The sequence below is a fragment of the Oreochromis niloticus genome, linkage group LG11 (assembly GCF_001858045.2).
Source record: "Oreochromis niloticus isolate F11D_XX linkage group LG11, O_niloticus_UMD_NMBU, whole genome shotgun sequence".
NCBI lineage: Eukaryota > Metazoa > Chordata > Actinopteri > Cichliformes > Cichlidae > Oreochromis > Oreochromis niloticus.
This window is the reverse complement of record NC_031976.2, coordinates 15,072,931-15,095,440: the sequence shown is the minus strand read 5'-3', so window position 1 is coordinate 15,095,440 and position 22,510 is coordinate 15,072,931. Positions and strand designations below refer to the sequence as shown.

The following is a 22,510-nucleotide window of genomic DNA, read 5'->3' as shown; positions in this document are numbered from 1 at the left end:
ATCCAATATAGCTCGATTTGATAATGGCATCTGTTGTAAGTTGATCCCTGTGAGGAAGTTGGTGCGTGGGGATTCAGTGTATACTGTGCTACTTGTAGCAAGCTGTAAATAAGTGGAAATAGATTCAGTGCTGCATACAAAATTGAAAGTTTGTGAATTCCCCTTTCAGGTCTTTATAGTGACAACAGCCTATCTATTTTTTTCTTCTGAATACTTTAGAAAAGGAGTTTGCAGGTACTACTGTGGCACTGATGTCGCATTAGGCAGTTGCATTGCATATTATATGTCTCCGGACTGCATGCACAGAGGTACAACACACTACACGGACTGCCTGTGGAAAGGGTTGAGCTCTGTTTAACTGAGCTGTATTGATTTCATTTATGAGAATTTGACACAAGCCTGAGATGTTCTTTTCTTTAAAGCTGTGGGTAGAACACCATGTCAGAAAGGTGAAAGCATATCCGCCTGTATCTCAATCCTGAAGAATTATGAAAATATATAATATAATAGTATAATTCTATATTATTTTTAGATGAGAACGTTTCCAATAAAAAATATTAGACCAATGGAACAATTTACAGTCGTGTGAAAAGTATTTACAAAACTCTTTGCACCCCTGCTTTTCTTTATTAGCAGCCATTAACTGATCATCAGGAACTGTTAGCACCTCTACAAATGCAAATGTTTTGACCGTTTCCTGGTTTGGAGGATCTTAACACAATCCTAAACTCTGCCCAGGAGTGGATGTCCCAGAAAACTGATCTTAAGCTCAGACTAAACAATGCTCGAAACACTGCAAAAGTCCCAAGAGCTACATGTTAGACTCTACAGGCCTCAGTGAGCATATTAATATTAAAGTTCTTGAAAATACAATTTGATAAAGACTCAACAAGAATGGCTTAAGGTGTTGCCAGGAGAAAGTCTTTACTTATAAAAAACATGGCAGCATAGCTTAGGTTTGTATCTTGAGTTGCACCTGAAGAAATCACAAGACTTCTGGAACAGTGTTTTTTGGACAGACAAGACCAAAGTGGAGCTTTTTGGCCATAATGTATATCACCACTTTGGTAAAAATAAAACGCAGCTTATCAGCACAAACACATCACACCAACTTCAAGCATGGTGATGGAGGGGTAATGATGTAGCCACAGGATCTGGGCATCTTGCAGTCAGTGACTCGACCAAACTCCTCTCTATAGAGCTCAGGAGGTAGAGCAGGTCATCTACTACTCAGGAGGTTGGTCATTTGATTACTTGCTGTTCTAGTCTACACGCCAAATATCTTTGGGCAAGATACTAAACCCAATTTGCTCTCCGATGCATCTATCGGAGATTGAGTATGTGTGAATGTTAGATAGAAACCTTGTATGAATGTGTGAATGAGGCAAGTTAGTTATATAAAGTAATTTGAGTGCTGAGATAGAGTAGAAAAAATGCTATATAAGAACCAGTACAGTTACCATTTGCCATATAACAGAGTATACTGAAGTCATATGTGAGGCAGTCTGTCCCACAGCCTAAGCCTGGCCTAGACTGGGTCATGCAACAAGACAATGGTCCCAAGCACAGTAACAAGTCTATAACAGAACAGCTGAAAAAGAAAAGAATCAAGGTGCTGCAGACCTCAACCTGACTGGAATACTGTGCTGTGCATATATATAACCTCAATGCACTGATGCATTAATGTAAAGAAGTATGGGGCAAAACTGTATCACTTATCAAGTTTTTCTAAAGGTGCTTTTATAAACTACAGAGTCATGCAGTGCACTTAAATTTGAATGTGACTGCATTTAAAAACATAACGTACACATATCAATTACAGTGGTATAGAAGTTATGTATTATTTGAAAATTCAAGATTCAAATAAAGAATTTTGAATCTTGAACATTAAAAATGTAAAGATGCAGTTGAATCATAACTACAAGGTCTTTCTTTATAAAGTAGAAAGGAGAACAGTGTGGCTGTCAAGAATAAAGAAACTGTTGCTTGCTCTTTGATTGCTCTTGATCACTTGTTTATTTACAGCAATCAAAGTTCAGATAGGAGCACTATAGTCAAAAAAAGACTTTTATTTTCATCTTCAGGAATTTATATGTTATTATCCTTTATTTATCCAGGTGAAAAAGTCTCAGGTTAAAATGTCATTTTCAAGAGAGACCTGGCCAATAGGGCAGCAAAAGTTACAATTTGATGGCATGGGTGACTTCCCAGCCCTTCCATGTGCACTGGCACAGAATTGGGCAGGATTCAAGGACACAGACAGATTAAGTCAAATGCAGCATTAAACTGTGTTCATGACTCAGGATATAGAGTGGGTTGTCTGCATATCAGAAAGCCAGTGATTTGATCCCTGGCTCCTCGGGTCTGCATGTTGAAGTATCCTCAAACAAGATACTGAACCTCAAGCACTTTGTAAGTATCGATACCAGTCCATCCAAAACAGGAGCTGTGGGTTGCAGAGTGGCTTGCAGATGTGGGTAGGCTAAAGCAGATGAAAAAATGTGCCCCATATGAGATTTGCCAATTATATATCAGCTGATATCCTGGGTTTGTGGTGAGCTTTCCTTTATGTTGTGCTCTGTGAGCACTATGCTGGACTTTGAAACATATTAAGCATCTAAATCCGATCACATAATCACCACGCAGTTTACCATAGAAATGCTGACCATGTTTCTTTCTTTCTACTGAGGCAGTTAAGGACAGGAAGGTTGAATAAACAAATGAATGGTTTTCACAACTTTTTGTGCACAGTCTTAAGTAAAATTCTGCCAAATACCCTGAATCCTTGTAAACTTTCCTCATTTCTTGGCACCAAGAATGAGAGCAGTTGGCAGATTCAGTTCAAATGCACTGATACACGCGTTGGTCTTTAAAAAGCATAGCTGAGCCTCTGGCAATTTAACAGCGTGCAGCAGTTATGGAACAAACATTCCAATTAAACTTTACCAAGCAGTAGCAAAGTGTAAACATGTCACGTTTAATACTGTTTTCTCTGATCTAAAGGTCAGCAACATATAAAAAACATAGGAAAATGCCAGAAAAATCCAAAGAAGAACAAAGAAATGCAGTCTGAAAGGTTTATAAGAAAATTCCACTGGACACTCACAAAACAAAAACACAGATTAAGTAGGAGAATGTCTTCCTAAATGCGATATTGTTGTTGTATATGAAACTACTCCACTTTTTTTTAATTACTGTGCATGCTAATCATAAAGGTAGCCAGGAAGAGGGCAGAACTAATTTCTTCTTATAGTATTGGAGGAACAATCATACACTTTAAATTTAAAATTCAGTAAAAAAAAGAAAGGAAAAAAAAGAAAAGACATTTTTGTTTCTCTATTATAAGAAAAGAATCAGTGTAAAATAGAAATATTAAAGTGAAGTGCCCCAAAAAGCAAAATCATCCATTTTTTGTCTTTTCTAATAAACATACTTGCAAGTGTAGTCTCCTTCTCTGGAGATAAACCACTACTTCTCTCAGACTGAATACTGTAATTTTTCACTGGGTGCGTGAGGAAGTCACGAGTCCTCTATGGTATGATCAGGCCAAGCAGGCACACACAAATTTTGCAGGCTAACTGCAACGCTACACTCCCCCCACTGCAGCAGTGTGTGAAAGGACTGCAGTGAGCGTGGCTCTGTGGCGCAATGTGTCTCTGCGATGGATCTATATCCCAAATCAGGGTAGCCATCCGTCACCACCAGCGCTCCCTGAGCTCCTTCACCAAGGTCAGGAGCGTTCATGCTGAAGGCACACAACTCTATGAGCACTTCTCAGGGTGCCCTGTCTCTGTCTATCGTCTATCGTAGGTCTGTATTGTGTGTCCTCCACTCTTTACTTCCTGCTTGTGTCTCAATGCTTTTTTTTTTGTGTGTGTGTGTGTTTTATGTTCTTGCAGACACTGATCAAAGCTCAGCCACTATCACATCCCGGTTTAGCCACAGGCTAACTCCTGGGCTCTGTGGACCAGTAGATTTTTAATTAGCACTGTGGTGAATCACCAAGACTGAGCTTTGAAGACAGATACGCAGACACTGGTTTAAAACTCAGCGTAGCCCATTTCTCACGTCATGCTCACAATACAGAAGGGCAATTTGCCAGAGAAGGGGGTGGGCGTTGGTGCCTGGTGAAAGTTCATGTGTGCTATGAATCAGGGAAAGCCACATTCATTATAGGCGAAATGAATGTGGCTTTCACAACAGAAGGAGATCCTGCGATAACCAGGCAGCCCGAGGGCTTTTGAAGCTTAAAATGCTGTCACACACCAGAGTCTCAGCAGAGATAGAGTGGAGCGACCGTGTTGCACATTGCACTGTGATTAAAAAGATACTTAAAAATTGCAAGTTAGCTAAGATCACTATCCTGAAGCAAGGAAACTGTGGATACAGAAACAGCTGGAATTACTTTTCAAAAGCGGTTTAGTGGTGCTGTTTGTCCCATTACAGGAGAAACATAGAGACGCCACACTTAAAGATGGTACTCTAGCTCAGAACTCAGGTGACAGGTAGCAGATGATCGTCATCATGGCCATGCTTGACCTGTAAAACTCCTTCTCTCTCTCTTCCCCTCAACACTGCTGCGCACTGCTGGTTGGCTGTGATCAATAGGGCTGTCATCCCTTCATGGTGTGACACCAATCAATAGCTTTGATTAGCGAGCAGCAAGGTGGACTCACACACAGCAGGGCCAGACTGCAGATGCTGTGTCCACGGCTTTGATTTCACATGGAGTTTGACATGTACTGTGCTCGCGCACGTGTGTGTGTGTGTGTGTGTGTGTGTGTGTGTGTGTGTGTGTGTGAGACAGGATGAGGGAAAGACAGAGGGGTATAATAGAAAGTACTGATTGTGCTATTTCTTTCTGTTGACCTTCAGGGCCAAGGCAGGTAAATCAATACCAAAAGGGTTCTAGGATGCTGCGTCTGGCAGGTTTTGATTAACTATCAGGCTGTTTTTTTGTTTTGTTTTTTTCTCAGTGTGTCATAACCTCCAGATATTTATATGATGAACCTCCAGAGCCACCTCTGAAAGACTGGAGAAACAAATGTGAATGGTTGAGATCACTGGACTTTTTCTAATACAGTATTATATGTGTTTGCTTCTTTTATTTCAACAAAGAAAGAAAATGCCACATGAAATATGTGCGATGTAATGTTCCCTCAGCTGACCTCCATGTTTTTGCTCTGTGTCATCAGGCCATGTTCAGCCTGTGCATGGTGGAGAGCGAGGCAGACGAAGTGACTCTGCAAGGAGTGACCAGCGTTGGACTGAAGCACGCTTTAGATTTCGCTTACACTGGACAGGTGAGTTCGAGCCATCGTGAGCACAACAACAACAACATTTGCAGAGATGGAAATGCTGTCGACAGAAAATCTCATGAAAAGCAATCACTGTACACCACACAGAAATTTTTAGATTAATATCCAGAAAGTTATTTATCAGTACATATCATTACATTTGCTAAACTGTGGGTGAACGTCCACTACTACTGTTAAATTGTTCTGATGTATCATTAGGTTTAGCAACCAAGCTCTCTGCCAGGTGACATAGTTCGTTGACTCTGATTTATTGAATCCTTATTTGGCTGCCTAATCAGCCTTACTTTCTACACTGTTTCAAGGCTAAGCTACATTGCCTGATCCCATTTGCCTGATTGGCAGTTTCGTCTGATTTGGACGTCTAGGCCTGCTCAATTGATCAGCCTTCCTTGCTTCAAATTTGCAACCTCTCTGGAATAAAATGCTTTAACCTGTAGTACAAGAAATAATATACATGTTTTTAATATAAAAATATACAGTAATAATGCAAGCATCTCTTTTGCACATGTGGTGAACCCTCATAATAACTGGTGTTTCACTGTATATAAAAAAATGGTGCTACGTGCAGTCCCCTTGAGAAGCCTGGAGTTAAGATTTTTTTGCAGTCACAATTGCACTTTTAAGTTCAGGACTATACAGGACTGCAATTTAATGCAGCCAAGTGAAGAGTGCCGTGTCCCACTTAAAAACCAGAAAATCCCCTGGGGCCCACCCAAACTTAAATCTTCACTCTAATGAAAATACAAGAGAAAGTGATGTATTTCCTTGACCGTTTTATTCAGGAAACATAAACAACACAGGCCTTTGGCTATAAATCACCACCCATCCATATGTAAAGTGTTAAAGCCCATGTGTCACCCACCTGCCACTGGGACACAAATTTCAATACAAGAGTAAGTAAATTAAGTCAGAGTAATGAGTAATATCACAAACTAACCACCTCCTATTACCAGTTTTAATTCACTTTTTATCTAAACAAATTCATTTACGTATATAAAAATGTAACTGTAAATAATTTCACACACTGAATTTCTGTTATTACTACAACCTACCTTCAGTTAAACGCTTTGAGTTAAAGCTGAAAGTCTGGACTTCAGTCACATCTTGACTGTTTCAAATCAATTTTCTGCAGACCTATGCTCCACCAGGAGCATAGGTCTGCAACAACTCCACTCCAATGGTTGTTGGGATGTACTTGCTGTTGCAGTTTCTGTAGCATGGCTTATTTTTAAAAGGTGGGGTTGCTAGCCCCATGCCCAACCCTCCTCCTTTCTCATCCTGGACTTGGGACCAGGCAATGGCGGAGTTTCTTGACTGTTTGACTGAGGCAAAATCCATCCAAAATACATCAATTTTTTTTAAATATACAGTCCTTAAAAACAAGTAAATGTGCTGGCTAGCAGCAATCTCCAAGATGCAAGTTTGTTTTCCCTGCTGTTCACTGAAATACACCTTATAAAGACAACATAAACGCTCACATGGTTTAGCAAATTTATTTAGCCAAGCTAACCAAGCTATCTAAGCAAGCACAGTGCAGCTACTCAGCATGCTAAGCTAACCAGCATGTTCCTAGCACTGGCAGGCTGTAGCCAAACACTAAACTAACTCCCTCAGCTAGCATAGCAGCACACAACATAACTGGCTAACAAGCTATGAAGAATATTTGCAGAATTGGTTCCCGTGCTGTTCTTCTTTGATGTATACACATTACATGTACATGTATATTGTTGTTTGTTACTAAATATCTTGCTAAACAATGTTTTGCAGTTTGGGACTGTGTTGTCATGCATACCTATAAATAAGTGTTCATCAAACAGTGATGCTAATAATTGATTTAAGAACAGTGAATGTGTGTATTTATTATTTATGAAAATCTGTTTTTACTGTCTCACTATATATAGTGCAATAATAAATAAAAATAAGATAAAAATAATAAATAAAATAATAAATAATAAATAAATGAACATATGTCTGTGTTTTCATTCATTAGCAAAGCCAACAAGCGCCACGGGCCTGGTTTTTGCTAGTAGTAGAGACGCTGTGGCTGGTCAAAGTAAAGATAAATTTGACTACTTTGAATGCCAGAGGGTTATCTGTCAAAGAGCATTATGTAGTTCATAAGCTGACCAAGCTGATGTTAGTAGATTAAAAATCCTATGTGCTAGCTATATTTTATAATTAAAGGGGAGTACAAAACAGCATACAATTTGAAATACTCAAATGCTGTACATTTACTTTAAAGCTTAAAATAACTTAATATTCTATCAGTGCCAAATATGTCACAAAACTAAATAAAAACATGGATTCTGCAGATTACCTCTTTAATCTCAGCAGCATAAGCTCCTACCGCTGGATGACTGAGTGTGCAGGTGCTTTATCAGATTTTTACTATGAACTGGCCCCTGCCCTGGCCACTCTGGTCAAAATAAAAACAGAAGAGCACAAAATTACATTTCCGTGCTAAAGGTTCTTGTGAGTTCATATCCTTGTCTTGTCGCCCAGTCGACAAAGAATGAGTGCGTGAGAATTCCTGTAAACCTTTCTTGACATTTTTTGTGCCAATGATTCTTGCTTCACTAAGCAGCCCAGCGGCTTATTTTGTGTACCAAGAGGCCAGGAACTTTGTAATTACTCCTAATTTTATTTCCACAGTGCAAATGAGCAAAGAGTGAGTCGGTTAGCCAGTGTAAGTAGGTCAACAGCAGGCTTGCAAGCCGCCCTGCTTTGGTTGGCTCAGCTCCTGTCTGCCCAGAGGAGATGATAGCAGATGAGATGAGGGCAATAAGCTTACCCCCAGACCGTTAATAATGACCTACTAAAAATCCTTTAGCCACATGTCATAGGCCAGCAGGGTGAAGAAGGAGACATGCCATCAGTAGCTTCATAGGATTTCTTTTATTTTTTTACTGCCTGCCAACCAATCAATCAATTAAACATCCTGCAGCGCTGCCATAGTTTTATTAGCCACACGTGCACCAGATCACATGGCAGAGGACATACGTTCTGCCATACACGCATCTTCTTCCATTTTATATCTCCTCCAGGTGAAAGCTAGTAAGCGGCAAAAACTGCTGGTTTACACAAGAGCTCACTGTACTCCCACACTGAAGCGGGCACGGAGTTATAAAACTGACTTCTGCTGTGTGAGGTAGAGGTGCTCTAACTGTAGTGGGCTTCTGGAGTGGGTAGGAGAGCACGATATGAAGAGAGTTCACTTACTGTTATTACAGTCATTATTGCTGCCGCTGCTGCCTGACAGGATGCTGATTGAGTGAAAGGGAAAAAATGCGGGGTTTGATGTTTTTGATAGCGTGCTTTCCTCAGTTCATAGTCACCGAATAGATGAAGAGGTGCTTGGAAATTAGTTTTTTCAAATCAACAATTTTATCTGCTCTGTTCTGCTGTTTTTTTTTCTCTAGCTCACTGTATCTAGATTCTTGTTAAAGAAGCGAAAACCACTTGCTATTGCTCTCTGTCTTAATATGTTAAGCTTATGAGGCCCATAGATGGTGCGGCTTGTTAACTGGATTGCTGCCCAGGCCTGGAAGGAAACCATACTGTGATAAATGGGAATGTGCAGATGCAGCTAATTGTGGAGAAGGAGGATAGAAAAAACAATCTTACCAGAGCGGCTTGCTGGGAATATTTTCTAAGTGGTTGTATATTATACTATTATAAACAAGTAGCCTGATGATTTCAAATTAAGTGTTTACATGAATCCTAAAGTGGCCAAATAATGCGCTATAATGCAATGAGAGCAATCATGTAGACTGAATGGACAAACAAGCAGTAGAAGAAAGTAGCACATTTGTATTCAGATCTGCTCATTTTGTTTTTCAGATTCATAAATAATCAGTAGGCTCCAGCAAAATTGATACTCCTGAGGCCTGCTAAACAATGTTCAGTCCATTACTGTGGCAACAGTACCGATGGGTGAGAGAGACGAATGATGAAGTCATTTTTCACACTTTCACTGCTGATGCAGTCACAGCTCTGTGGATATGTAGGGCAGAGCTGCTGAAGGGATTATCAAAGGTTTTGTGGGTTGTTGTTTTTTTTCGTTTTTAAAACCAATCTAAACTGTGGGACAGGTGATTCCACAGGGTGAGGGAGATAGCATGCTGTCTAGTCTGACTGGGTTACGATTTAAGTGATGCCACCCTCTGCGCAGTTCTCCACCCATACCTGGCTCCGCTCCTAAGAGCTTACGAGAACGAACTGGCTGCGTTACAGAGCGTTATGTTGTATATGGGTGGGTAATATGGAGGAAACAGAAGGAAGCTTTCAGTGGATAATTTTCATCCGCTGTTCATTTAGCTAAACAGGAAGCATTTTGGCAGAATCTGTGCAGAAATAATTGCCTGAATATGTTGCTGCGCTGCAAGGAGAATAATGGCAAATCAAGCACAATGGTCAAGCAGGGGTTTTTTGTTCGCTTCCACATCATCTGTTGCACTGTCTGAAACATTTTTACAATGGAAGTCAAACTTAGCTCAACTAAAGAGCGAAAATAAGAAAGAAATTACAAATATATATACTTCTTTTAGTTCTAAGGTTGTATGTGTTAGGACATGAAAAAATAAATCATCTGTTTCTCACATGCTTGATAGCTGGATTAATGTCTCTGGGCTAAAATGCTGTGTTTAGTTTTTATCAAATGTAGCACTGTGCAGTATGTATAAATATTAAAGACATTATTCCAGAAGTCTTGTGGTTTTTCGGATGGAATTTGCTAAAATGTTCCAAGAAAATTGGTTGTGTTCATCTCGACATTTCATCATTCATCCAAGTGACTTCTTCAGACATTCTGCGTACCATAGATAAATGTGTGCCTGAACCTGAACAGTTAAAAGAAACAGTGATTATCAATAAATAATATACAGTACAGTACAAAAGTTCAGAAAAAGTCATCACTTGAAAACAACCTAGAGCTCAGCTGCAGTGAAACTCAGACACAAATGTTAAAAAAAGAAACCTAATGACCCTGTTTGAATGCTCTGAACCAGATTCTGCTGGAGCCAGCGGTGATCCAGGACGTCCTGTCTGCAGGCAGCCACCTTCAGCTGCTGGAGCTCCTCAGCCTCTGCTCACACTACCTCATCCAGGTGCGTGCACACAGCACATACACACACGCGCACATGAATGCACGCATGCACACAAACGTGCACATGTTCTGGTGTCCTTGTGTGTGAGCTGGGAACTGCGGACATTAGGAAAAGAAATCAGCGCAGTAACATTTTCATGCTACAAAGTCCTCATCAGGTTAATGAAAATCCGGTAATATCACTGATGTGTGAGAGGTATGGTCCACTCAGGAACAGTTGCTCCATTTGATCCTATCTGCCAGTTATATCGGGGGAATTTTTACAAATGAGTCACCTTACCTGGGGTTGAATAGCTTACATAGGTCATTTGACACATTTCCTAAATCATTATCCAAACTGTCAAGTATCTCGCGTGTTTCTTTCCAGTTTTCTTTAAGTTTCTTTAGTTTTCTTTTCTTCAATTTCTTTGTCATTTCCTTTAATAAGGTTAACTTTTTCTACTTTTAGTACTTGTGTGAAAATCAGGTGATGCTTTAGGACTTATTTGAGAAATGTATAAATTCCAAAGGGTTCACAACCTCTACAACAACAGTGTATGTGTTAACTTCTTTTTTTGCGTTGCTGTTGTTAGTCAAACTCACTTAGGCTATAATGTGTTAATTAGTGAGATGCAGAGGTGCCTCTAGTTTAACTGTTTTTCCTTTTTTTTCTTTTCACAGAGACAGGCTCCCTCTGTTTTGGTCTTTATGTCTAAAGAAATTACACTGGGATCAATCTTTTCATCTTTTTTAAAAAAAATTGGTGCCTCTTGAAAAATGTCGAGCTATTTCTTCTAAATACCTTGACCGCAAAGTCAAAACTAATTCATGCACAGGAAGAGTGCTGCAGTTCTTCCATCTACTAATGGTCTAGTGTGAATGTTTAAAGGTCAGTTAGAGGATGTAAGCCCCAGAGCTGGGAAGCATTTAGTGCTGTTGCTCAAGGACACTTCTGCTGGGTTCATGCCTGTCGTCTACAGTAAGGTACCTCAGTCCAGATCATTTCAAGAATTGGGCCATGCTGACGTGTGTTTCATGCATTTTATCACAAGATGCATGTGTTAGAACAGAAACAAAGTCGGCCTACTGTCCTCTGGGTATGTAGCCAAGTGCTGCTGTAGATAAAAAGCAACTCAGGTGGAGGTTGCTGTGGAACAGAAATAGTCTAAGATATCTGATATATGGTTTTACAGTAAGCGCCATGCTTCTCCAGAATGGAATCAGTGGCTTTAGAAACATTTCATAACATAGATAGATAGATAGATAGATAGATAGATAGATAGATAGATAGATAGATAGATAGATAGATAGATAGATAGATAGATAGATAGATAGATAGATAGATAGATAGATATGGTCTTGAGCAGCAGCTTTCTGATGTTCCTTCAGAGCTTTTCTTTGGAATTGGCTACTTTTTCACTCATTTTCAGTCCAGTCCTTTTACCTAACTGTTTTCTGAGGATGTGTTTTGTTTATTAAACCACTTAACACTGATCTATGAATCATTCAAGCATAAAAAAGCTCCTAACTCAAAGGATGAACCAATGTTGTGTCTACACACAGCAGGGAACAGAGCAAAAGAACCAATTTTAAATGACACGTTTAGGCACTTTGTTACATGTTACTGCTGAATCTATGAAAAATGCTGAAGATCACAGTTTGACAGGCAGAAAAACGTATTTTTCGCCAACATGATTCCTAAAAAGCTATTAGCTGACAGCTTGACTTGCATGGTGTGCAGTGTGTCCTAAAAAAAAAAGACTGACAGTCTCAGTGGAAGGGTGGCTGTCAAGAAGCTATTCTGAAGGGGGGGGGGACAGGGAGAAAAGGCTGAGGCATGCCAAATTACACAAGAACTGTACTGAAAATCCAAAGAGGAGCTTTGAATCTATCTGTCTGTCTGTCTATCTATGTAGAAGAGTGCAGTCCTAGGAACAGCAAAGATACTGCACAGGACCCTAAAGCTCCCAGGCCTCTGGTAGAGGACCCGAGCTTGAAGGATAAAGACTGCCCGCAGGGTCGAGAGGGGATTTTTTATATATATACGTATAAACTTGATATTCATTTATATCATGTTTTATATTATGTTTGGAGATGTTGTCCTCAATTCCCCTCCATGAGGGTATAATCCTTTAACACTGTATTTCAACTCAGTCAAGACTTGAGTCTTACATTAGGACTGTAAATTTAGCTCCGATGTGCCATCTGCTGGTTGTAAAAGGCTCATTGCTGGTTTTGTATTAATAATAACCATATTCATCATGACTTATCAATCAGAACAATTGATAAGTCATTACCTACCAAAGCGCTTGTGTGCTCATCACAGCTGTCACATCAGCTCAATGTTCTAAATGCAATTTGCTTAGATTAAGGCCGGACTAATAAAAATGACTTTCCTGTAAACACCGTGCCACAGGGATTGAAAATCAGATACATTAGCCAGTCAGGATCATCTGTGTGATTTGTTAGATTCTAATTTGTTCCACTGAGCATTTGATCAATAAATTTCCATTGCAGTGTATTACATTTTAACATTGACTGGCATGCATGTGTGACCCTTACCACTGTTGTTGACCCTCATTCAGATTTTTCTCCATTTTTTTTAAATTTTCACAGCAGCAAAATTGAAATGTAGTGAGCTGAAATGCAGTGTTGTTCTTTAAAACCTCCGAGTGTGGCTGATTCATCAAGGTGCTACATTATTAAATGCTGATCCGTAGGAGAGGGGACCGCATGGAGCTGTTAGTGCTGTAGGTGCTGCAAGAGAGCCAGAAGATGGCAGTCTTATTCCACTGGTCAGATCTCACTGGGTTTAGTCTTGCGCCTTTCTCTGTCTTCTAGTATTTGACACGCAATGTTGTCATGGCGCTGAATTCAGACTTAGTGTGCATGTGGCTTATATATGCAATATGAAGTGGGGATGATCGGCTTCTATTATTTGTAAATGTCACATATTCTCGGTAACAAAACAATGGCTAACACAAAAAGGATATGCGGTAAAATCTTACAATTTACACCTGCTAACAAAATGAGAAATAACACAGAGGTACAACAGATGTGACCTGATCTATGTAAATGAAAGCTTCTCATTAAAATTATAGTTCAGTCACTGCTCAAATTTATTTTTATGGACTTTTATGGACTACTTTGGTGGGTTTTCAGGATCATGTAGTCTGATAGTTGTCTCTAAAGTTTTTTTTAACAGACCCTAATGGCAAAGACATCCATTCATCCCCCAGGAGCTGAGCAGCGTCAACTACCTGGAGCTGTACCGCGTGGCCGACCTGTTCCACCTCCCCACCTTAGAGGAGGCCGTGGTGGGCTTCCTGGTGGAGCATCTGTCTGAGCTGAGCCAGAGCCGACAGGACGAGGCCCTGCAGCTGCCCTACCGCCTCCTCAGGGAGGTGCTGAAGAGCGACCGTCTCACCTCTCTGAGCGAGGAGGAGATATGGAAGGTACAAGACACACGAGATGCAGCCCTGAGGTGTTAAAGCACAGTGTTAATACGCTGATGACAGTCTGGAAAAACAATCATCTCTGGTTGCAAATCTGAAGAAATTGCATTTTGGCACCAAACTCATCATACATATATATATATATATATATATACATATATATATATATATATATGTATATATATATATATATATATATATATATATATATATATATATATATGAAACACAAACGCGCACAGAAACGCATGACACACAGCAGACGCTCAGACTAATAAACAAGAAATTAAATACTGCCATCTGCATCTCATATACTGTTTGTTTATGTTGATGACAATGTGCAGTAGGAAGGGCTGCATCTGACCGGGTGTTCGACTGTCAGCGTATAGTAAGCGTGATGAACTGCCGGGATTGAGGAGTAAAGCGGCAGTGCAGGGTGGGACTCGCCGCTTTGACTGTTCATTTGCTCCAATCAGCCCCCGCACCACCGCCACCGCCACCCCCGCTCTCTCTCACTTCTTTTCTCCCCTCTCTTTCTTTCTCTCCTTCTTCTCTTCTCTGATTAGGCCCACCGCGGCTCCATCAGAGCCCCAATCCCCCAGCTGTCACTCGGCCGCCCGTCTGATTGAAAACAATCAGGCCTCTGATGGCACAATTACCCTGACCCTTTAGCCAGCCACCGCCGCCATAATCAGCCTCTGATTAGGCTGCTTTGGGGCTCCTTCACTTCACCCAGAAGGTTAATTTGGGCATCAGACGGAAGCGAGCGGCGAGCGGGGGCTGTCGTCCGAAAGGGGTGGTGGGCTGGAGGGTGGTGGGGTGCACGCCAATACCGGACTGACCTAGCTCGGGCGTCAATCATCGTCACTCAGAGTTTTCTTAGAGCCTCTCGTGCTCTGGAAATCACATTTTCTCTGCCTTTGTTTTTCCCCTCTCCCTCTCTCCCTCTCTCTCTCTCTATCTTGCCATCCTTTGCTCTGCCTCCCCTCCTCCCCTCACTATCTCTTTCCCTCACCCTCTTCTTTTCTCTCACACACACACATACACACTCTCTCTCTCTCGCACTTTCTCTTTCAGCATGGAGGGGAAGGAGGGAGAAGGAGTTGATTTATTCTGTGCCCCGAGGAAGTTGTGTGATGCAGCGTGACCTTCACAGTCAGCTGCCGTAGTGCGCACACGCATGCACACACACACGCGCGCGCGCACACACATGCACGTGCACGCACGCACACTGTCACTTTAGAGCGTTGAGGAGGAGAGAGGCGGGGTTGGCAGTGGAGGAAAGGGAAGACGAGACAGCAGAGTGGCACAGTTACCACAAAAAAGACAGAAGCCTGACTTGCATGTTTGTTGCATATTCACACCTTCAGAGGGGACTGAAAGGAGAAATGAGGAAAGGAAGGTTTCGTCTGGATAGCAAAGACAAGGCACGCATCCAGCGTGTGTGCATACATCACATCCCGACTCCTGTATTATCAGTGCAGTCGTGACATTGTCAGTTTTTTCCCCCTGATTTGTTCTTGGCCATCCTCGTGTCCTTTTTCCCCCTAAAAATCTTTATTCCTTTATTCGCTGTAATAAGCTCTCAGTCTCTGCGCAGATTGCGCTAACAACCACTTTGTTTTCCTGATAATGGTATCAGTGATCTCCAGTCATCTCGCCCACATTCACACCTCGTCGCAGCTAAATAACCTTCCATCGCTCTCAAGTTCAATTAAATCCCTTCCCTGCTACCCGGTTCGCCCGCGTTAAACAAAGGAGGCTGCCTGTGGATATTTACAGTCTGAATATTGAATGCTGCTGATTAATAAATGCTTGTGTGTGTGTGTTGGCAACTATGGCTTTAGTGCTGGCTCAATCTTGCCATAATAGCCTATAGGTGTCTAGAAAAAATTCTGATTAGCAGTCCTTCAGTGTTTCTTTTTTTTCTCACATTGGTTTTCTTTCCCTATCTCTATTTTTTCCCAATTCTTTCCTACTGATTCTTTCCTTCTACACTTCCCTCTTATCCCAACGTCTTTCCTATTTGCCTTTTCAAGGGACTGGATGAAAAACGACTGGAGCAGGGAGCCTTTTGTTTCTAATTTAAAACTTGAAAAGAAAAAAAATCTGAGCCATACTGAATTCAAATAATAATTTCATCAATAATACATTAAAATTGAATGAGCAGTTTTTGAATTTATGGAAGCATGACAGCATGATGAATATTGTAGTCACTGTTCTTCCTGCTTGCTCTTGGTCTCTAACTGATCTTCTCTTCTTTCTGGGTTTAGCTGGTTGTTCTGTGGCTCGAGCACGACTGTCGCTACCAGTACACCGAGGACCTTCTGCAGCACGTCCGCTACGGCCTGATGGACGTCCCCACACTGCACCACCTTTCGCGTAGCCATCCTCTGGTCCAGTCTAGCCCTACCGCTGCGGCTCTGGTAGATGAGGCCTTGGACTACCACCGCGCCATCTTCGCTCAGCCCCTCCACCAGTCAGCCCGCACCAGACCGCGCTTCCAGTCCCTCACCCTCTACATAGTTGGAGGTCGGAAGCGGGAGGTGAGCAGAGTCCGGGAGCTGCGGTATTTCAACCCAGCTGTGCAGGAGCACGTGCGAGTGGCGGGCGGGTCGAACTGGAGCGAACTAGTCCCCATGCCTACTGGACGCAGCCACCACTGCGTGGCTGTAATGGGGAACTTCCTGTTTGTCGTAGGTGGAGAGATGGAGCACGCCACTGGAAGGACATGTGCAGTAAGGACCGCCTGTAGATATGACCCCAGGGGCAACCGTTGGACTGAGATTGCCCCCATGAAGGCATGTAGGGAACACTTTGTCCTGGGAGCTCTGGGGCAGTACCTGTACGCAGTGGGGGGCAGGAATGAGCTGAGGCAGGTGCTGCCCTCTGTGGAGCGCTACTGTCCCAAGAGGAACAAATGGATGTTCGTCCAGCCCTTTGACCGCTCGCTGTCCTGCCACGCCGGCTGCGTTGCTGACAACCTGCTCTGGGTGTCAGGTACACAAGGAGAGAACACAGACTCAGCCTGCACGTTCGGTTTCATATGTGTTACTTTTATCTCACTTCTGCTACTAAGTTCACACTTTCACACACATTTGCAGGAGAACGTGTCGCTGCCAAAATCCTGAGATGTTTGTTTGTGTTCCAGGTGGGGTGACAAACACGGCTCAGTACCAAAACCGGCTGATGGTTTACGACCCAGAACAGGTAACTATGGACTGATTGGATTTGTTTCTCTGTGTCGAGGAAATGTATGTTCATTTTCCCTGATTACAGCTGTATACTCGATACTACGGCACACTTTATCACCATATTCCCAAAACATACTAAAGCCAACTCGAGCCAATATTTACATATAAGCTAAGAATGAATTTATTGTGAACGAGGCTGCTGATAGAGACAAAGTCACAAAGAAGTATGATTATACTCTACAGTTCATTCTACTTTCAGTGGGGTTTTCTTTTTTTGAACAGTGATTTTGTTTTACTGACAGTGACCTTACTGTTTCCATTCATCTCCCTGCACTCATCAACAGCAAACATCAGTGTTCAGTACAAAAAACAAACAAAAAAAAATACCCCCTTTTCCCTCAAGCTTCATATTTTTGTTTTCTCAGGAGCTTTTGGAGAGCAAATGTGAGGTAGATGAGATTATTTGAGTTACAGAACTCTGAATTGATGGTCTGTGGTGGATGTGAACTGCTTGATAAAGCGTTTTGGTTGATATTATGTCAGTGCTCAGAGCTTGTTGTGTTGCCTCTGTCTCAAATTGATTAGTAAAGATTTGGATATATTGCTGTAAAGCATTAAAATTTGCTCCAGGTTTGGACAGCCCAGCAACCCACTTATTATGAGACTGATCCTGAGATTTTTCTCTGTGAAAGTTTGTTCTGAGGTTAGCTTATAATACAATTCACTCTGTGTGAATTATTGTTGACTGATGATGAGACTTTTGGAAAAGTACACACCTAAACATCATCGGTGTAATAATAATGGAGTATTTTTTTCTCTCCCAGAAAAAAATAGCACACCTTACGTTCTCAATGATGGATAGCACAACAGGCAGGTGTCAAGTGTCTGCTAATTGATTTTCACACTGTATGGAATCAATAAAAAAATCCCTGCTACTCTGATAAATAGTAAAACTAGATTTGGGATGGGAAGTGTATTTGTATACATGGTATGATTAATTTGTGCATCTGCGAAGGTGCGCTTAATGCGAAACGACACTTCCAGGACTCTACAGAGCTCTGAAAAACATTTTAAACTGAAAAAGCTACACTTGTTCAGTCCTTTTCTAATCGCACTGTCATGAATTTTAACATTTAACATGCTAACTGAAACCTTTAGAGTTTGAGATGTAGCTCTTGGATTTTTTTGCATTTTCTCTGAGCACTCAAATGGGCTGAATTTACCCCAACTAGCAAACTGCAAAACCTTTATAAAGGTGGCCATACTTGCTCTGGTCTTCCTTAGTTTTTCAATGTAGAGGCCTGTGAAAACTTTCCTTCAAACAAAGCTGTAAAGGTATGTAAAGGTAAAACAACCCCTTTGCTTATTTCAGTAAGACAAAACGTTGCAAACAGTAAAATTTCCTAGTTCCAACTTTTGACGTGTTTTTTCGGTTATATTTTTTAAATTAAATATAAGCTTTAAATGATTTTGATTCTGTGTGCCATAGTCAAACACACCTTTCTGCACTGGAATGTAGAGGGCTAACCCTCGATCGGTTGTGTTTATAGGCAGCTGCTAAAGCCTGTATATAGTACGCGGTGTCTATATGTGTAATGCGCATATCCATATGGGTCTGTGTTTGTACATGTCTGCGTGGAAGCGAGGGAATGAAGAAACGAGTGAAAGAGAGAGGAAGAGAGTCTCATTTGTATTCACCATGAATCTACATTCACCTGCCAGAGCAACAGCAACCCCCCACCCACTCTACCCTCAACAGATGGCCACCCGTCAGCTCCCAGCAGACACACACGCACACACACACTTTCTCTCTCTCATTCTCTGCCTCAATCAAGCACTCACACACACACACACACACACACACACAGAAAATACACTTCGACACACTTAGTGAAATGAGCAGGGATCCTCGGTGTAAAATGGAGTGGCTGAAACATATGATTAGAAATAGGGAGGGAAGTCATTAGTACAAACCTGAGCTCCAGTGTCACGTTATTTATCTAGCGCTGAGCATACATCAATTACCCATGCATGGATATGCTTAAATATTAATCTTCTTATTCATCCTTCTTCCCTTTCCACCCTCGCTGTTTCTCTCTGCCTCCCTTTTTGGACTGCATCTCTTATTTTCTCCATTTTTTCCCCCTTCAAATCCATCTGCCGTTCCCTCCCCATATCTACTCCCCACCACCTTCGCCTCCACCTCAGGACCAGTGGTTGGCCCGCAGTCCCATGTTGCAGAGGCGAGTATACCACGTCATGGCGGCAGTGAGGAGGGAACTGTACGTGTTAGGAGGGAACGACCTGGATTACAACAACGACCGGATCTTGGTCCGCCACATCGACTCCTATAACATGGACTTGGACCAGTGGACGCGTTGCTCCTTCAGCCTCCTCACAGGTGGGCAAAGCGATGAAGCCACCGTGTGAACATGCATACATGTGCGGAAATAACTGCGTGACCTGCACAACTTTTTCGCAAATGATCCATTAGACAGAAGCAGAAGAAGCGTTGGCTGTGACAGAGAAATTGCAGCTTTCTCGCTGAGAGTTAGAGGAGATGGGTGATGCCATGGTCATGTCTGCGCTAACATAAAGCTACTGTCAGGTGATGGTTAGATTAACTTAGATAAAGACTAGAATTGGGGCAGTTAACTGACTCTATCGAGAAACAATATTTGAGACAGCACCCATTCCTTTATATTTTGGAGACCTTTAAAAAATGTTTAAAGTGGTTTTGAGCCACAGTTCTCCAGGCTTTCTGAAGGTCTTTCAAAGTTTATCTTCAGACATTGACTGGTTTTTCACACATTGTCCAGTACTTGAAGCTGGCCATTTTCAGAAGTTTTTAGTTAGTCTATGCAGACATCTTAGAATTTAATCTGGTTCTTTGCTATCTGTAGGCACTTTGCCACTAGCAGCCTGTTACAAAAAAAATATATATTTTCCCATTTCTTTAGTTGAATCTATGAAAAATGCCAAAGATCACAGTTTGACAGACATAAAATAATATTTTTTGCACCAACAAGGAGTGCTGTTAGCAGAAATCCTTGCACATCTTAGCATGTTGTACAGTGTGTCCTAAGAACGCCTGAGGAAACTGGACAAGAGTATCTGTAGAGTATTTATAGCAGATGAACAATTTCTGAAAGTCATGTCCTTAAGAAACAGGAGAAAAATCCAGCAAAGACCTGAGACATTCATCAGGGCATTTAGTTGATCCATGTACTGTTCACTGAAGCCTCATCAGAAATGGTCCCAGTGGAAGGGTGACTGCATTTCCATGTGTGTTTGCACATTTCAATTAAACAGTGCACCTATTTGCCATTTTTATTGCAGAATATAAAGCTAAGAGGGGTGGCTCAAGACTTTTGCACAGTACCATATATTACACTTTCACGCAAACCTTGATAGTTTTTTGTCAAATCGAGCAAATCAAAAGGCGATATTTCCAAATTCACAGAGGATTTAGTGACATTTGAATACCAGTGTGATGACTAACAGCAGGCTGATACTCAAGGCCACTGTCGATCAAACTTTTTTCCAAGTTTAACTTTTAATTGCTCTTTATGTAGTCGTAAATCTTTAATGAAAAACACTTCTGAAAACAAGTTTTCAGCAGCTTCAATGCTAATCTATTTAGAACACAATATATTTTTAATACAATTATGCACTGTACATATGTGGTGCTTGGAAACGTAGGCTGGGTATAACTCTCGGCTTTGCCCTCCTCTCATTAGATTAGAAACAACACATAATGCCTCCCTGTTGGCTGTGAGTAGGTGGTAGGATGATATACAATTAAAACATATAGAGAGTATATGTCTACTTTGGACCTGAGGGTATGTTGCACCTTTTAGCCTACAGGGTAGTGGTGGGATGGAACACAAGCACTGCCAAGACAATCTCACATGCATATACTGTAGGATGTGGTCATGTTTTCTCATTTCCCATTACAGGCTTTAAATTCTGGATGACTTTATTGTTATTTCCTCCTCCTCCTGTACTCCTGTTTGACTTTACACAATTGTTCTCGGATCTTTTCCTCCCATTATATCTGCAAAAGTTTAAAGACAAAGTCACAGAGAGAGAACACGCCATAGCTCTGCGTACACTCCCACCCTTGCCCCATCTTTCTCCATTTATCTTTCTCTCTGCCTCCTGGGGGACGTGGAAGTCATATTGTCGGGATGCCCTCTGCTTGGCACAGTGAAGCATTGTGCCGTCTCTGTCCTCTTCAGGTCAGAACGAGTCTGGAGTAGCGGTCCACGATGACAGGATCTATGTGGTTGGAGGATACTCTATTTGGACCAATGAGCCTCTGGCATGCATTCAGGTGAGTCTTCAGAGTAAAGACAGGTGAATTTAAAAGGCCCCAGACAAGCCCGATGGAGAAGACTGAATGCTAAAAAACAGGAGCAGTAAGGATTTCTCTAACAATGTGGAAAACATTTGTTTTGATGGTGCTTTAAAGTACTTTCAACATACAAGTGCCAAAATCTGACTGCAGGTCAGATCTCACTGACATAATTAAAAAAATAATGCTGGATATCTATACTGATATAGACTGGGTAATGTGTTAGGAAGGAAGGGGGCTACTAATGAGACGGTGGATGGTGTCCTGGGGGATCTCCTCCCAGATCTGGACCAGGGCATCACTGAGCTCCTCAGCAGTCTGGAATTGCAAACTGGCAGTGTTGGAAATACAGAAACATGATGTCCCAGGTGTGTTCTGTTGGATTTAGGTCAGGTGAGTGTTTGGGCCCAGTTAGGGTTAGGGTATCAAATCCTTAATCCTCCAGGAACTGCCTGTATGCTCTCACCACATGAGGCTATGCATTGTTGTGCACCAGGAGGAACCCTGGAACAACTGCACCAGTACAGGGTCAGACAATGGATCCAAGGATATCATCCTGATACCTAATGGTCTGTGTCCCTTCATGGATTACTGACCCACCACTAAACTGGTCATACTGAATGATGTTAGTCCGTTACATGTGCTCAGTGTGAACCTGCTCTTATCTGTGAAAAGCAAAGGATGCCAATGGTGGGTCTGCTGATTTTGATATTTTATGGCAAAATGCCAGTGAGGCTCCACAGTGCAGGGCAGTGAGCACAGGGCCCACTGTAGGACGTCGGGTCATTCTCACGAAGTCTGTTTCTAATTGTTTGGTCAGAGACATTCACACCAGTGGCCTCCTGGAGGTCGTCCAGTTCCTCCTAGTCCTGCTGAGGGGTTCAGCTCTCCTAGTAACTTCCTCTCCTGGAATCTCTTCCATGCTCTTGAGACTGTGCTGGGAGACACAGTAAACCTTCTGACAATGGCAGATATTGATGTGCCATCCAGGAGGAGCTGGGCTACCTGAGCAACCTCTGCAGAGTCTAGGTATCACATCATGCTACCAGTAGTGACACTTACCATAGCCAAAATGCAAAACTAGCGAAAAACAGTCAGAAAAG

General features: G+C 41.8%; 1 protein-coding gene across 5 annotated transcripts in view; it reads left to right on the top strand.

Moving 5' to 3' along the window:
* klhl32 (kelch-like family member 32) overlaps positions 1-22,510 on the top strand; it is a 32,269-nt gene that overhangs the window by 6,994 nt on the left and 2,765 nt on the right. For all 5 annotated transcript variants that reach the window (XM_005472546.4, XM_019364584.2, XM_005472545.4 and 2 more), the window contains 7 exons: positions 5,196-5,303; positions 10,325-10,423; positions 13,641-13,856; positions 16,130-16,856; positions 17,008-17,066; positions 19,259-19,451; positions 21,292-21,386. In XM_005472546.4, coding sequence (XP_005472603.1) covers positions 5,196-5,303; positions 10,325-10,423; positions 13,641-13,856; positions 16,130-16,856; positions 17,008-17,066; positions 19,259-19,451; positions 21,292-21,386 — 1,497 coding nt within the window. The remainder of the gene's footprint in view (positions 1-5,195; positions 5,304-10,324; positions 10,424-13,640; positions 13,857-16,129; positions 16,857-17,007; positions 17,067-19,258; positions 19,452-21,291; positions 21,387-22,510) is intronic.